Below are 17,748 nucleotides of genomic sequence, written 5' to 3'. Positions count from 1 at the left end.
TGATGAGGGTGTTCCCGGGACAAGGTAGCGAGTTGGGAAGTTTAGATCGGCACCTTGCGGATTGCTCCGTCCATTTAAACAGGTAGAACCAACAATGTGGAGAGCTTCACAGTACAGGAAGGCATAAAGAGATGCACAGAGCGGATGGATAAAGGGCAAATAAAATTCAGTATAGTGAGGTGGTTGGTTTTGGCAGGAGGAATTAGGAGGCCACTTATTCCTTGGAAGGTCAGAAAGTAAATGGAGTTAGAGAAACAGAGGGATCTGGGAATACAGATACATAAATCACTAAATAGCAACACAAGTTGATAAGGCTATGAAGAGTCCAAACATAGTACTGGGGTTCATTTCTAAAGGTATGGAACACAAAGACAAAATTTAATTTTAATTTAAAATTAAATGGAGCCTTGGTAAGATGGCTGTTGGAGTACTGTGTGCAGTTCTCGTCTCTAGGTGAAGCACTGGGGCTGATTCCAAGACTTGGAGGGGAGAGGAAAGTCTCCCCACCTCCTCCATAACTGCACATAATTCCTGTTTCCGCTCCCACCATTCAAAGAACAATCTATTTCCATGTCGAATATAGCAAAATACAATCAAGGTCTCAAAGGGTTAATAAAAGCAAAATACTGCGGATGCTGGAAATCTGAAATAAAAACAAGAAATGCTGGAACCTCTCAGCAGGTCTGGCAGCATCTGTGGAAAGAGAAGCAGAGTTAACGTTTCGGGTCAGTGACCCTTCTTCGGAACGTTCCGTGTGTACCGTCTACAAGATGCACTGCAGCAACACAACAAGGCTCCTTTGAAAGCCAAACCCGTGACCTCTACCACCTCGAAGGACAAGGGCATCAGATGCATGGGAACACCACCACCTGCAAGTTCCCCTCCAAGCCACACACCATCCTGACTTGGAACTATATCACCGTTCCTTCACTGTCACTGCACTAGGTCAAAATCCTGGAACATCTCTTCCTAATAGCACTGATGGTGTATCTACACCACACGGACTGCAGTGGTTCAAGAAGGCAGCTCACTACCACCTTCTCAAGGGCAATTAGGGATGGGCAACAAATGCTGGCCTAGCCAGTGATGCTCACATCCCACGGACAAATAAAAAAAATGGCAGTTTCAGAATATGAATTCACTTTCCTAAAAAATAAAATCTGGAAATAAAAAGCTGGTATCAGTAAAAGTGACCATGAAGCTGAAAGATTGTCAGAAAAATACAACTGATTCACTAACATCCCTTTATGGAAGGAAACCTGCTGTCCTTAACGGAGCTGGGTCTATATGTGACTCCAGTCCCACACCATTGTGGTTAACTCTTAACTGCCCATTGGTGGTCTATGCGTTGAGCAATAAATACCAGACGTGCCAGTGATGACCACGTCCCGAGAATGAATAAGGACAACTTCAGAGGGTATTAAGAGTCAACTAGTAAGTATGGGTATGGAATCACATGTAGGTCAGACTGGGTCGAGAAGTAGCAAGCTCCCATCCCTAGGTTGTTCTTTCTATAACAATTTAGCAGCTTTCAGGGTCTTTATTTTTCCTGGTACCAGATTTATTGAAGTCAGTTTTAAAGCTTGCAATAGTGGGATGTGAGCTGATGACTGTTCAGTTTCTAGTCCCATACCTAAACTATTACATTATCATATCACACCAACAATGTCTGTCGGTTCTGACCCATTTGTGCTGAAATGACCCAGTTTGGGCAGATTGAATCCTGTCTGTAGTGTCTTTTTAGGATGTCAACCATCCATAAATGAGTGGAAGTGTGACATGGCCAAAGACGAGTGCACACACATGAATAGGGATCTGTTTAGAAACTTATGAACAGGCCACCAAGAACTTGGAAAGAATAGCAGAGAGGAGGTCAATTAAGAAGCAATAATTAGTTGACAAGAAGCCTGAATTCGAAAAGCCTTGCGAATGGAGGGGAGAGGAACAGAGGAGGTGAGAATGAGTTCGTGTTAGAGTAGGAGACATTGTAATGAGCCTTGATTTCAACAAATTGAGGATGTAGGAGGTAGGGAACACGTGTCAGTGGGATATTTAGAACTAAGGAGGATCGCGTGCAGAAAGTAGCACCAATAAGATGATGGAGAGCAATGGAAAACAAGGTTGGGAGCCAGAGTTACGAGAAGCATACAAGGCTACGGGCCAAGTGCTGAAAAATGGGATTAGAATAGGTGGGTGCTTGATGGCTGGCACAGACACGATGGGCCGAAGGACCTGTTTCTATGCTGTATGACTCTAAGTTTCACATATCACGTATCTTCCTTAGAATTTCAAAGCTTCTTGATCATAGGAAGAAAAGATTTTGAGGGTTATGGTGACTTCCATCGGTTTGATGCTCCTGGACAAGTGTGAGTTAGAGATAGAATAAGAAAATTTGATTTCAACAGTGAAGAGGAAGAGTGTGCCACTTAAGTAACATGTCGAGATTGATCAAGCATTGACTTGCTTCAGTTGCAATGCATCCCATCAAGGTTTAAGGCTTCACTTTAGGCATTATAGCTAGGTTATGCTAACTGATAAAACAAGGTGGGAGGAGGCTCGTGTGGAGCGTAAACACTGGCACGGTTGAGTTGAATGGCCTGTTTCTGCGCTGTACATTCTAATTCTATGCAACTCAATAACATGCACCTTTAATGAACCAGGGTAGAGTTTCCAACTGGTGGAGGGGATGGATCAATGTTTAGAGTGTCTAAACTACATTGCTATGTGTGTTGTTTTAATGCAGCGTCAAGGGTTAATGATTGCTACCCTCCAACAGCTTGACTGTGGTCCTTCCAGCGACGGTTCCTTTGTCTGTCTCTGTCTCTATCGCTCTCTCCCTCGCGTTCAGGCTGCTGTCTCTGACCCACGTTACCTGATTTTGTTTTCCAGACTCTTTGTCACCAAGTGCAGCGGCTGCACCAAGGCGATCGGCCCGTCCCAGTTCATCATGCGCGTGCTGGGGAGCGTGTACCACGTCGAGTGCTTCAGCTGCTGCGAGTGCGAGCGTCACCTGCAACAGGGCGACGAGTTTGTGCTGAAGGAGGGCCAGCTCCTCTGCCGCAATGACTATGAGAAAGAGAGAGAAATGTTGAGTGGGATCAGCCATACCCCGACTGAGTCAGGTATCCAGAGCAAGGCCACAGTTCTGATCAATGCACAGATTAATCTTACTAGAGTCATAGAGTTATACAGCACAGAAACAGGCCCTTCGTCCATCGTGTCTGTGCCAGCCATCAAGCACCTAACTATTCTAATCCCATTTTCCAGCACTTGGCCCGTAGCTTTGTATGCTGTGATCATAAGAAGATCCTAAGAACTAGGAGCAGGAGTAGGCCGTCCGGCCCCTCGAGCCTGCTCCGCCATTCAATAAGATCATGGCTGATCTTTTCGTGGACTCAGATCCACTTACCCGCGCTCCCACCGTATCCCTTAATTCCTTTATTGTTCAAAAAGATATCTACCTTAGCTTTAAAGACGTTTACTGAAGAAGCGTCAACTACTTCACTGGGCAAGGAATTCCATAGATTAACAACCCTCTGGGTGAAGAAGTTCCTTCTTAATTCAGTCCTAAATCTGCTCCCTCTAATCTTGAGGCTATGCCCTCTTGTCCTAGCTTCACCTGCCAGTGGAAACATCCTCTCTACTTGTATCTTATCTATTCCCTTCATGATTTTATATGTTTCTATAAGATCCCCCCTCATGACGTTTCAAGTGCTCATCTAAATACTTCTTAAATGTTGTGAGGGTTCCTGCCTCCACCACCCCTTCAGGCAGTGTGTTCCAGATTCCAACCACCCTCTGGATGAAATTTGTTTTCTTCAAATCCCCTCTAAACCTCCTTCCCTTTACCTTAAATCTATGTCCCCTCGTTATTGACACCTCCGCTAAGGGAAAAAGTTTCTTCCTATCTAACCTATCTATGCCCCTCATAATTTTGTATACCTCAATCATGTCCCCGCTCAACCTTCTCTGCTCTAAGGAAAACAACCCTAGCCTTTTCAGTCTCTCTTTTGTATATTTTGTAACTTTTGCATAATGCTGTAATTTTTGTGTTTATATAGTTATGAAAAGGTTTTAATTGCTCTGCTTTCTGAAGATGATTCATTCTCACTGTTTTTAATTCGTTCATGATAAGTTAAATAATCAAATAGCCAACTCACTAAATAGATATATGATGCTCTGAGTCCATCACTACTTTCACCCAATGGCTGTATGACACTTTATGTGATAACCAGAGTTGGCATTTTAGAGGTATAAGATTTCAGAATAACAAGAATAATTCTATTGAATAACGATAACATATAATAATTCTACCTTATCTGGATGAAGCGTTGGAAGTTCATCTAGCCGATATTTATCCCTCAGCCAACACCACTGAAGAAGAATACCTGGTCAGTTGTGGCTCAGTGGGTAGCACTCTCCACCCCTGCATCAGGAGGTTGTGGGATCAAGCTCCACTCCAGAAGCTTACTATTCAGATTGACACTCCCACCGCCAGTACTGACGGAGTGCTGCACTGTCAGAGGTGCTGTCTTTCAGATGAGACATGAAACCAAGGCCTGGCCTCCCTGCTCAGGTGACTGTCAAAGATTCCACAGCATTATTGAAGAAGAGCAGGGGAGCTCTCCCCCATTTCCTTGCCTATATTTGTCCCTTAACCAACATCATTAAAACAGATTATCTGGTCAGTATCACATTGTTTTTTGTGGCAGCTTGCTGTATACAAATTGGCTGCTGTGTTTCTGACATTACAACAGTGACTACACATCAAAAGTACCTGTAAAGTGCTTTAGGTACACCCCGAGGTTGTGAAAGATGCTATAGAAATGCAAGTTATTAACGAAGGTCTTGCCTCTAGAAAACAAGAATTCTGTTTGCCTTTTAATGACCTCATCGACTGATGCTGCCACCTTTCTCGGTTTACCTGCTCACCCTGTGTCCTCTCCTCTACTCCACTCAGTATCTGACTGCATTAGGTGGATTTTCTTTCTCCATTCTTATCTTAGTCTCTGAATGCAGTGAGTGAGGTTCTCCCCGAGGAATGGAGGATCAGTGAGATTTCAAAGTCAAGATGCAGGGCAGAGGAAGCGTGCGTGAGATGAAGTAATTAGAAAGAAAGGGAGACTTACATTTACATACTACCTTTCACAACCTCAGATTTACAGCCAATGAAGTACAGTCACTGTTGTAATGTCGGAAACAGGGCAGCCAATTTGGACACAGCAAGATCTCACAAGCTGCAACGTGGTAATGCCCCCAGATCAACCGTTTTAATGATGTTGGTTGCAGGATAAATATTGGCCAGGACACCTCTGCTGCTCTTCTTCAAACTTGAGAGAGCAGACAGGGCCTTAGTTTAACGCCTCCACTGAAAAACCGCACCTCCGACAAGGTAGCCCTTCCTCTGTACTGCGGTGGGAGTGTCAGCCTGGATTTTGTGCTCAGGTCTCTGGCGTGGGGCTTGAACCCACAAGCTTCTGACACTGAGCCATGACTGAGACATTTAAAGCTTAAAAGGAACAACAGGTAAAAGTTTATTAGAGTAGTGTTGCGAGAGCAGAGAGAAGGAAGCAAGTTGGGATGGAGAGTGGGATTGGAGGCTACTGATGAGGAAGGAGACATATAGCCAGGTTCTTTTCTATTGTGAGAGAGGTTCTGGGTCATCCCTCTGCAAATTGGAATCGTTTACAAGACCCGGACAGACTTTTGCCTTTTAGATAATCTGAACAAGGTTAAAGAGCCAGGAGCAGCAGCAAGGCTTGAAAAGACATTCGAATAATTCACAGGTCAGAGAGGTGATGAATAGCCATCATCGACCTGTCAGATATTCAGGGACAAATGGATCTATCACATAAAGCGAGGGAGTGAAACCTTCCCACAGTGACCGGGCAAAGGGAGCAGTCCAAGTTATTTATCACTGGAGAGTTATTCAAAAAAAAGTAAGGGTTCACTCCCCTGAAACACAGTGACCTCAGCAATGCACAGAATAATCGTGAGAAATGGAAGCTTTAGAGAGTTTCAAATATTGTGTTTTGTTTGATTGAACGCAATTAAAATCTTCAAACAGAGACAGAAAGAAGCAATAAGGCTCCTGGCCGGCCTCCCACATTCTACCCTCCATAAACATGAGGTCATTGAAAACTGCTGCCCGTGTCCTCACTCGCACCAAGTCCTGTTCACCCATCACCCCTGTGCTCGCTGACCTACATTAGCTCCCGGTTAAGCAACACCTCAATTTTAAAATTCTCATCCTTGTTTTCAAATCTCTCCATGTTCTCGATCCTCCCCTATTTGGGTATTCCAGCCTCACAACCCTCCGAGATATCTGTGCTCTTCTAATTCCGACCTCTTGAGCATCCCCGATTTTAATCGCTCCATCATTGGCGGCCGTGCCTTCAGCTGCTGAAGCCCTAAGCTCTGGAATTCCCTCCGGAAACCTCTCCGCCTCTTGACCCAACTTTCCTACTTTAAGATGCTCCTTAAAACCTACGTCTTTGATCAAGATTTTGGCCGTGTGCCTTATGTGGCTTGGTGTCAAATTTTGCTTCATAATAATCATTGGATGTTTTAGTACTTTCAAGGCACTGTGTCAGTACAAGTTGTTGTTGTTGTAAAGACAGTTCTGTTTTAAAGGTACAGGCACCCGTCAGACCCCAGTGAAGTCGCCTGCTACTGAGTCTTTCCTTACCTCTTAAAATAGCTGTCAACCATTGCCAGCCACACAAAACCCAACATGATGGGAGAAAGAAAGATTTGCATTTATATAGCACCGTTCACAACGTTAGGACATCCTAAAGTACCTTACAGCTGATGAAGTACTTTTGAAGTGTGGTCACTGTTGTAATGTAGGAAATGCAGCAGCCATTTTGAACACAGCAAGATCCCACAAAGAACAATGTGATAAATGACATTAGCGATGTAGGTTGAAGAAGAAACATTGACCAGAAACCAGGCCGAACTCCCTTGTTCTTCTTCATAATAGTGCCGAGGGATATTTTACACCCACCTAAGAGGGTTTACCATCTCACCTGAAAGATGGCACCTCTGACAATGTAGCACTCTCTCAGCACCGCACTAGAATGTCAGCCTAGAATTTGTGCTGAAGTCAGAAATGAAAGACAAACATCAGCCAAGGATTCCACTCCAATCACTATCCAATAAAGTGAATTCTTCACGGAAATTACCAATCATACAGACAAAGGGAACAGAGTAAATGTTTTAGAATTGGACTTTTCAAAAAGCATTGGTTAAAGTAACAAGAGTCTTGGGTAAATTTTACAATATATATATAAAAATGGTAAAACTCACAGTAAAGCGGGAAACTGAGAGGTTAAAAATAAAAAACTGGGAAGCCTGCCTCGAAACCGGCCATTTCCAGTTTATCGGACACGGGTCAGTGCGGAAAGGGCAACCAATCCACCCTCAGGAGGTGGGTCGCTTCTTAAAATATTTAAAATATTTCGTCTTAACGTCACTTTTATTTTTTATTTCTCCAACATCAAGAAACTCGGCAGCTGCATGGAGACGTGAAGGGCCAAATCAATCAGGGTAAATGCCTTTGGAGCACTGCTTGTGGGCCAGGAGGTGCAAGAGCCCTTCCCTCTGGCCCAACAAGCCAGCTGTAAACTCCATCACAATCTGTCTGACCACCTTACAATTTACCCTCACTAATGCAAGATCTCCAGCTGCAGCCTGAAGCTGCAGACCTACCCACCTGACAGTCCGACACCCTTCAACCTGGCTGGCTGATGCTGGAAAACAGAGATCCTGCCGTTAAATACGACCTGGCCTCCGGGCATCCAGTAATTCCAGGTATCCCAGCCCCTAAACATCTGCCTCCACACCCAAAAAAACCCTTCCCACCTCCCTGTTATTATCGAGGCCATGGACTCAGAAGGTTAGAAGACGTGTCTTCACACACAGAGTGTTATTGGGTGTGCAATGCATTACCACCATCCAGTAGCTCCTGAAGGCAGTTCAATCACAACATTCAAGAAGGTTTATCCGTCGGGCTCGCAATGTGGCTCAGTTGTACTTGCTAGAAGCTACATATATTCATGTGAAGGGACCTGTCCTCCGGAGGCAAAAGGAACATGTCCAGGAGTTGTGCCTTTTTCGAATTAAACAAAAGCGTGAGGACAGTAGTTCCCTGGTGCATTCTCCATGGCAATGCCTCAACCAATCAGAGTTGACTTGCCTACCAAACAGTACCCTTTTCTCATGCCGTATAAATTGTTGCTCTCTTTGAAATTTGGCATTCTTGCAACTGTCCTGATGAGTGCAAGACGAAAAAGCTTAAACAGCATGTCTCTTTTTTCAGCAACATTCAAGAAGGAATTCAATAAAATATTAACGGAATGGGGAAAGGGCAGGGCAATCTGATTGCAGTTGATAACTCCAGTTAAAAAGTTGGCACTGGCACAAAGGCTGCACAGTGGCGCAGTGGTTAGCACCGCAGCCTCACAGCTCCAGGGACCTGGGTTCAATTCTGGGTACTGCCTATGCGGAGTTTGCAAGTTCTCCCTGTGACCGCGTGGGTTTTCGCCGGGTGCTCTGGTTTCCTCCCACAGCCAAAGACTTGCAGGTGATAGGTAAATTGGCCATTATAAATTGCCCCTAGTGTAGGTAGGTGGTAGAGAATATGGGATTACTGTAGGGTTAGTATAAATGGGTGGTTGATGGTCAGCACAGACACAGTGGGCCGAAGGGCCTGTTTCAGTGCTGTATCTCTAAATAAAAAATAAAATCAAAAGTCTGCTTCTGTGCTGTAATTTCCATCACTGGTAGATTTGTGGATATTGACTAAGGGCAGGGTTGGGTTTAGCTGTGATACCTCCCACAGTCAAATTGCCTGTTGCTACTCATTGCTAGACTCACACAATGATAATGGCCACTTGGATGGGAGAGTTCAGTGCTGCACTGTCAGAGGTGCTGTCATTCAGATGTGACGTTAAACTGAGACCCCGTCTGCCATCTCAGGTGGATGTAAAAGATCCCGTGGTACTATCTGAAGAGCGGGCAAGTTCTCCCAGGTGTCCTGACCATTATTTATCCCTCTACCTTAATTACTAAAAGCAAATGATCTGATCATTAACACTTTGCTGTTTGTGGGAGCTTCTTGTGCATATATTGGTTGCCTTGTTTCCTACATTATTTGCATTTCAAAAATACTTCATTGGTTGTAAAGTGCTTTGGAACATTCTGAGGGTGTGATAGGTACTATAGAAATGCAACTTGTTTCTTTCTTTCTTTGTATATCAGGGAGCTGCTAGTGCCTGTAGAGCAGCTTTTACGAGTTACTATTATCAATTGCGTCATCGAGTACTTCTCTCTTTATAACCCTGGTAAAATGATTTACCAATATCGCTCAAGCCTTTCGATGTCTATTTAACTGGTAGATTAAATAAAAACAGAAAATGTTGGAATCTGTTTCAGTTTCTGTTTTTATTTCAGATTTCCAGCATCCTCAATATTTTGCTTTCGTATTAATGCCTATTTAACCATTCGTATCGAATTGATGACTCATCCAGTCTGATTCACTTTAAGTGTTAGTTTGCCTCAAAATCTCTGACTCATGAAAGTTGTGGGCTCAAGGACCACTCCATTTGAGCACATAATCTACTGCAGTACTGAGGGAGTGCTGCATTGTCGGAGGCGCTGTCTTCCAGATGAGACATTAAACCGAGGCCCCATCCGCCCTCTCAGGTAAGCATAAAGGAAGAAGAGCAGGGGAGTTTTCCCTGGTGTCCTGGCCAACATTCCTCCCTCAGCCAATATAACCATAAACCGGCTTTCATCTATTGTAGCTCTGTGAAGCGCCTTGGGACGTCTTCTTACATTAAAGGTGCACATTGCTGTTCAAAGTGCTCTGGAACCTCCTGAGAAAACTATATAAATAGGCATTCATTCCCTTGGCATTAATGGCATTTCTCTGTCTCATTGTGCCCTCTGTGTGTTTGTTTTCTTACAGTGAAAAGTGAAGATGAGGAAGGTGAACAACTTGGACAGACCCAGGGCAAGGGCGGTGATGAGGGCAAGGACCACAAAAGGTCCAAACGCCCACGAACGATACTCACCACCCAGCAGAGACGGGCCTTCAAGGCCTCCTTTGAGGTGTCATCCAAACCTTGCAGAAAGGTATGAATAGGATGGAAGGGCACTGAGACACATTCAGGTGCTGCCCTAACAGAATGGGAGATTTTTCTGGGTCCATGCCCGGGAGCAGTAAGCATCAGTTGACTGGCACACGATCCCAGCTGCCCCGGTGTTCGGAGTCACTGACCCAAGCTCCTGAGACGTTTACACCTGTAGTGTTTCTAGATAAAGGGGCACGTTCTCTCCCCATAGCAACACTCCAAGGTATTAGGTGCTGCATCGTATGGAATGCTTAGGGATTCCCCCAAGTGTGTTCTTGCGACTAATGCTGGAGTTTGACCAGATCAAACAGCATAGCGTTTAAGCCTCATGCTGTTTGTCCAGCCAGGATCAAGCTACCCAATAGGCCATTTGCTCAAGGTGGAATGAATCCCAGCCTCCGGTGACATGTCCCATTCGTGAGCGGGCTGGTTGGTGAGTCATTAGCAGGGCCTTGGGTCACTATGGCATGGGGGAAGTGCCATTCTTTAGCCCTTGTTGTCCAGTGCCAAGCACACCAGACAATGGCAGACTAAAGCTCTTTCTACCCACCCTAAGCAATATGTTCTGGCCCAATCTTAGAGCATCCTCCTTTACCTGGAGCAGACACCCTTAGGCTCTTTACGACTGAGATCAGGGAGAGTTTAATGTTGTGAGCCCACACATATTAGAAATTGGGTTTGGACTGCCCCAAGCCCATTTCATGTAGGACCCTTGCATTCAACAAACAGCAAGCTTTTCTGAAACTTTTTTTGGACAATGCACAGTGGGATCAAAGGTGCTGAATTTGCCAACATGTGTACTACACCTTGACATCAACTCCTTCACTGATAGGTGCCAGCTCCTGACTCAGTCACTCACTGGCACAGAGCTGTGTTCACAGCTGTTCAGGCCATGGGATTAAAGTGAAAGAGGCCGCATGCATATAACATTGGCTAAGGGGCAGAGTGCAGTGGTGAACAGTTGTTTTTTCAGACTGGAGGGAAGTATACAGTGGTGTTCCTCAGGAGTCAGTATGAGGATCCCTGCTCTTTTTGATTGATATAAATGACCTGCACTTGGGTGTACAGGGCATAATTTCAAAGTTTGCAGATGATACGAAGATCGGGGAAATGAAATAAAGCAGTGAGGAGGATAGTGATAGACCTCAGGAGGACAAAGGCAGACTGGTGAAATGGGAAGACACGTGACAGATGAAATTTAATGCAGAGATGCAAGAAGTGATATATTTTGGCACAAAGAATGCAGAGAGGCAATATAAACTGAATGATACAGTTTTAAAGGGGGTGGAGGAACAGAGAGAGACACAAATCTTTGAACGTGGCAGGGAAAGTTGAGAAAGTTGTTAAAAAGCATATGAAATCCTTAATTTTACTAATACAGGAATAGAGTACAAAAGCAAAGAAGTTATGCTAAACCTTTATACAAAAAAAAAACTGGTTAGCCTCAGCTGGTGTATAATTCTGGGCACCGCACTTTAGGAAGGATGTCAGGGCATTGGAGGGAGTGCGGAGGAGATTAACTAGAATGTTACGGTGGGTGAGGAGTGACTGATGAAACTGGGATCGCTCTCCTTACAGCAGGGACAGTTGAGAAATTTGATAGTGGTTTTCTAAATGGTGAGTGGCTTTGATAAAATAAATAAAGAGAAACTGTTTCCAGTGGCAGAAAGGTTGGTAACTTGAGGGTAAATTTACCACAGGTGACACGAGGAAACCTTTTTTTTGAAACACAGCGAGTTGTGGAGGGAGTGGACGGTTAAAATGGTAGATGGGGTGCCAATCAAGCCCCGTGCTTCTGTCTGGATTGTTTCGAGCTCCGTGAGTGTTGTTGCAGCTACAGCCGTCCAGGAAAATGGAGAGTATTCGTTCACACTCGTGACGTTCACACGTCAAGAACGACCACTTGAGTGAGGTACGGGACAGCAGCCAGAGTCTGTAGAGCCAACAAAGTGTCAGCACCTTCAAGGCAAGAGGGAAGAAAATTGGAGGATGATGTGGAGTGGAGCTCGGTCACATCTCCCCCGATTCATCTGGATTTGTTTTGTCCTAGGTGAGGGAGACACTAGCTGCAGAGACCGGCCTCACTGTCCGGGTTGTTCAAGTCTGGTTTCAAAACCAAAGAGCCAAGGTAAGAACCTTTATCTCTCTGTTTCCTTTTACCTCACAGTGGCGCAGTGGTTAGCACCGCAGCCTCACAGCTCCAGGGACCCGGGTTCAATTCTGGGTACTGCCTGTGCGGAGTTTGCAAGTTCTCCCTGTGTCTGCGTGGGTTTTCTCCGGGAGCTCCGGTTTCCTCCCACATGCCAAAGACTTGCAGGTTGATAGGTAAATTGGCCATTAGAAATTGACCCTAGTATAGGTAGGTGATTGGGACAGGTGGGGATGTGATAGGAATATGGGATTAATGTAGGATTAGTATAAATGGGTGGTTGATGGTCGGCACAGACTCGGTGGGCCGAAGGGCCTGTTTCAGTGCTGTATCTCTAAATAAATTTGTTTAATATCCTCCGCACGTCTCGTCCACCACCACTCTATGCCAACGCTATCTTCCTCCGATACCGAGTGCAAAAATGTAGGCTCGATGCCCTGGGCCCCTGTGTCAGAAGGCTGTGGGTTCAAGTCCCACTGCAGAGACTTGAGGAAATAAACGCAAGCTGACACTCAGTGCTGCACAGTTAGAGGTGCTGCCTTTCAGATGAGATATTAACTGCGAACCTGTCTGCCGCCTCAGGTGGCTGAGAAAGATCCCATGGCACTAAAGCAGGGAAGCTCTCCCCAGTATCCTGGCCAATATTTATCCCTCAAGCAACATAACTGGAAAAAAAAACCTGGTCATTTATTGCTGTTTGTGGGATCTTGCTGTGCACAAATTGGCTGATGTGTTTCCTGCATTACAACGGTGACTACGCTGCATTGGCTATGAAGCGCTTTTGGACATCCCGAGATTGTGAAAGGCACTATTTAAACGCAAGCTTTTCTTTATTCCGCCTGGCATTAACGGGGCAATAACCGACTCAAAATGGGGTCGGTGGCCTCGTTACCTCGTTATCACTGGCTCCATTTTGAATGGGGCCTAGCGCCAGGTGTGCAAAGCACTTGCCTGTCTCGGGCAATAGGCCCCTTTTAATGTGGAAATCCTGTGGTGTAAATCGGACGCTGATTGCCAGTTTAGGCCGGATCTGGGTGGAGACTGCGTTGCTTTCAGTGCGACCAGTTCCACAGGTGATAGAACCGAAGAGGCCCGGCAGAGGGCAAGTGTCGAATTATTCTTGTGGGCCCCGGGAGCTCCCGCTCTCCCTAATCATAGCCCGCTCGACCTTGCAATGCTGGTGCCTGCTCAGGCCCAATCTGGAGGCCCCAATCCCAGGACTCCTGTTTGGCTCCTTGCAGCTCACCCACCAGATTTAAGTTTGCCCGGGGCCTCTCAGAAGTCAAAATAAACTCCCTTTCTGTTTCTTTCTGCTCAAAGGGATCCGGAGTTCTAAATTTGTCAGAGACCAGTATTGTAACCTGTGTCTCCTGAAGGGAAGCCCAGTGTTCTCTAGTTGTAAGCAGAAAAGTTGCAGTTGAGAAAACAGTTGGTTTTCTTTGCTTTGCCACCTCTAGATGAAGAAACTTGCACGAAGGCAACAGCAACAGCAGCAGCAGGAGCAAGAACAACTGAACTGCCAGCGGATGGGCACTCGACGCAACTCGAATCGAGGAGCAAGACAGAATAACGAAGACAGTGAAGGTGAGAAAAGGCGTGTTTGGAGCCATCAGCAAACATACCAGGGCCAAGGGAAGAGGAGGTAAATTGTTATAAATTGGAGAGGGTGCAGAGGAGATTCACTAGAATGGTACCAGAGGGAATTCAGTTATGTGGAGAGACCTAGAGAAACTGAGATTGTTCTCCTGAGACAGAGAAGGTTAAGTGGAGATTTACTGGAGGCGTTCAAAATTATGAGGGGCTTTGATAAAGTAGATCGGGAGAAATTGTTTCCACTGGCGGTAGGGTGGACATGGATTTAAGATACTTGGCAAGAGAGCCAGAAGGAAGATGATTTTTTTTTTACACAGTGAGTTGTTATGATGTGGAATGAGCTGCCTGAAAGGAAGGTGGAAGCAAATCCAATGTCACTTGCAAAAGGGAATTTTACAAATACTTGAAAATGAAAGATTTGCAGAGCTATGGGGAACGAGCAAGGGGGTGGGGCTAATTGGATAGTTCTTATGAGTGCTGGCACAGGGACGATGGGCCGAATGGCCTCTTTCCGACTTGTAAGATTCTATGCTTCTGTAATAATCCAGATTTATTGTATGGGAACACCATCCACATGGGGAATTCAACTGAGGAACAGTTTGTATCAGTGTCCACATGCTTTAGTCCAGGCAAAGACAGATGAAGCAGTATACCCATTGTAAGAAATCTAGCATGGAGGAGATGGCAGTTGTCTCCCCCAGTCATTGCAAGCTTTGTATATTTGGGCATCCTGGGGCTAAAATCAGTCCAGGCCAGCAGTGTGAAAGCAGCTCAAAGCACATTGAGCGGGAAGTCTTCGGAAAGGAAAATTGGCTGCAGCATAAAATGAGCTGTCGATTCGCCCTGAGTCTGCTCCAACGCCACTGTAGAGAACTGATTTCACCCCCTTTATCTCAAAAAGGAAATATCAAGCTGTGACAGAGTCAATCCACTTCTGGGTCCCAATGGGTGGGGTCACCCACTTTTACAGAAAGGTTCCTGTCATTCACCCTTCCACACCTGGGGGCTCATGCTGGAAGTTGAGGCCACAGGTGATGGCATTATAGGGTATCTTGTCCAATGTTCAGGTCTTCATCTGTAACAACCAGCAACATTATTTAATCACAGGAGCACGACAGTCAACCCTGACCCTCCATGTTTGACAAACTCACGCTTGCAAAGGTCACTGAATGTCAGTCAGAACTGGTGCCCAGTCTGACATCCCAGTCGAAGGGGATGTGATCAATTGTAGCTCACTACTGACCCCTGGCTAAAATGTGAGCATACAAACATGCAAGCAGCAATGATGGACAGGCAGCGACCCTCTGGTGTCAGCTGTGGCTCAGTACTCAGCACTGTCACCCCTGATTCAGGAGGTTGTGGGTTTACTCCAGACAGTTGAGCACAAAACTCCCAGTACTGAGGGAGTGCTACACTGTTGGAGGTGACGTCTTTTGGATGCGATGTTAGACTGAAGCCCCATCTACCCTATCAGGTGGATGTAAAAGATCCCATGGCACTATTTCGAAGAAGAGCAGAGGAGTTACAAAGAGTTATATTGAGTTATAAAGAGAGATTGGATAGGCTGGCTCTGTTTTCCCTGGAGCGAAGGAGGCTGAGAAGCGACATGATAGCGGTATATAAAATTATGAGAGGCATAGATATGGCAGGACTATATCTCCAACACAGAAGTCCTTGAAGCGGCCAACATCCCCAGCTTATACACACTACTGAGTCAGCGGCGCTTGAGATGGCTTGGCCATGTGAGCCGCATGGAAGATGGCAGGATCCCCAAAGACACATTGTACAGCGAGCTCGCCACTGGTATCAGACCCACCGGCCGTCCATGTCTCCGTTATAAAGACGTCTGCAAACGCGACATGAAATCGTGTGACATTGATCACAAGTCGTGGGAGTCAGTTGCCAGCATTCGCCAGAGCTGGCGGGCAGCCATAAAGACAGGGCTAAATTGTGGCGAGTCGAAGAGACTTAGTAGTTGGCAGGAAAAAAGACAGAGGCGCAAGGGGAGAGCCAACTGTGCAACAGCCCCAACAAACAAATTTCTCTGCAGCACCTGTGGAAGAGCCTGTCACTCCAGAATTGGCCTTTATAGCCACTCCAGGCACTGCTTCACAAACCACTGACCACCTCCAGGCGCGTATCCATTGTCTCTCGAGATAAGGAGGCCCAAAAGAAAAGAAAGATAGGGGTAGATAGCCAGAGTCTGTTTCCCATGGTAGGGGTGACTAAAACTAGAGGGCATAGATTTAAGGTGAGAGGGAGAAGGTTTAAAGGGGATCAAAGGGGTAAATTTTTCACACAAAGAATAGTGGATATCTGGAATGAGCTGCCTGAGGAGGTGGTGGAGGCAGGAACAGTAGCAACATTTAAGAGGCATCTGGACAGGTACTTGAATGAGCAAGGCATAGAGGGATATGGAATTAATGCAGGCAGGTGGGGTTAGTATAGATAGGCATGATGATCGGCATGAACGCGGTGGGCCGAAGGGCCTGTTTCTATGCTGTACGACTCTATGATTCTATGAGTTCTCCCAGTGTCCTGGTCAATATTTATCCCTCAGCCAACATCACAAAAAAGGATTATCTCGTCATTATCACATTGCTGTTTGTGGGATCTTGCTGTGTGAAAATTGGCTGCTGCGTTACAACAGTGGTTACACCGTAACAGTACTTCATTGGCTGTAAAGTGCTTTGGGATGTCCTGAGGTCATGAAAGGCGCTATATAAATGCAAGTGTTTCTATCTTTTTTTGGTCCCCACACAATTGTGATGCCTTGTGCAATATGCACTCTCCTCACCCTACCCACAACCATGAGATCTGCTAGCAAAGGTGATAAAAACAGATCAAAATCCAGGAAAAAAAGATTCTGGTAAATGCCTCTCCGGCTGCCTTAGGCAATCAAATCTATTCCAGGAGATCACATTGACTGTGATATATAATTACAGGATACCTATCTCTTATACAAGATGACCTCTACCCCAGTCAGAGACATGTCCAGTTCCCGCTTGGAGGAACTCAGTAAATCAGTGACCACAGAGCTGGCAACCTATTCCACTAATCACTGGGAAAAGCAGGGATTGAAGTTAGCACCTTCCTGGACTGTGTGTTGCTCAATAACACAACAGATAGCCAGCGGAGCATGGCTCAGTGTGGGGTGTCCTGCTCCAATATCAGCCGTAACCTCACTGATTTCCTCAGTACTATTCCTGCTAAACTGTGCGGCAGCCTGCTTCATACTGAGCAGGCCCTTGATCTGTGATAAATAATGTGTGCGCATGCAAATAAACCATTTAAAGGCACTGCGCACTGAAAATGAACAGGCTGCGCACAAACAACGACATTTTAAAGTGGACAATGTTCCTCAGTCAATAGGAGAAGTCAAGGTTATCACTTTAGACACACTAAGCGACAGTTGCTTCAGCAATGGCGTGCCCGCTTCAAGCGTGGTCAAGTAAAGTCTACCTGGTCTCTCAGTGACTTAGGTGGGACCAAGCACTCCCCTGTCACTCTGGCTGGTGGGTAGTGGTGGGGTTGGGAATCGTGGGAGGTTCTATCTGGCTATCTGGGGAGTGAGATCCCGGCTGGATTTTCTTTCCTGATATCCGTCCTTTTGCGGGTCATTTTGGAACACTGAAAAGAGTAAAATGGGACAGAATGACCTACTGTGACAATGCTGCCTTAAAAGAGCATCATCAAAATTATCTTTGGTTAGACTGGGATACCACCTGGCTGGAGTGTAAATAGGGATGGATGGGGATAGCCAAGATGTCCCACAATTTCTACCTAATTTCTGCCCCCAACTTGACCTCTCCTAACACTGCCACTACGTATGTGGCAGCATCGAGGTGTTTCTGGGTTAGATACCACCTT

The 17,748-nt window shown here is 45.7% G+C and overlaps 1 protein-coding gene across 1 annotated transcript; it reads left to right on the top strand.

Moving 5' to 3' along the window:
* Positions 1-2,095: 2,095 nt before the first annotated feature.
* LOC137355642 (LIM/homeobox protein LMX-1.2-like) lies at positions 2,096-13,931 on the top strand. Its single transcript, XM_068021017.1, has 6 exons — positions 2,096-2,189; positions 2,285-2,366; positions 2,890-3,122; positions 9,971-10,137; positions 12,187-12,264; positions 13,743-13,931. Exons 1-6 carry the CDS (start codon positions 2,096-2,098, stop codon positions 13,929-13,931), a joined length of 843 nt encoding a protein of 280 aa, XP_067877118.1.
* Positions 13,932-17,748: the final 3,817 nt, after the last annotated feature.

Source organism: Heterodontus francisci, chromosome 43 (genome assembly GCF_036365525.1).
Source record: "Heterodontus francisci isolate sHetFra1 chromosome 43, sHetFra1.hap1, whole genome shotgun sequence".
NCBI classification, from domain to species: Eukaryota; Metazoa; Chordata; class Chondrichthyes; order Heterodontiformes; family Heterodontidae; genus Heterodontus; species Heterodontus francisci.
The sequence above is the reverse complement of the archived record's forward strand: the minus strand, read 5'-3'. Positions and strand labels throughout refer to the sequence as shown.

Coding starts and splice junctions, on each gene's coding strand:
- LOC137355642 (XM_068021017.1), top strand. CDS start 2,096: ATGATGGAGAGCAATGGAAAACAAGGTTGGGAGCCAGAGTTACGAGAA. Junction 2,190..2,284: donor GAAAAATGGGATTAGAATAG/GTGGGTGCTTGA, acceptor TATCTTCCTTAG/AATTTCAAAGCTTCTTGATC. Junction 3,123..9,970: donor CCATACCCCGACTGAGTCAG/GTATCCAGAGCA, acceptor GTTTTCTTACAG/TGAAAAGTGAAGATGAGGAA.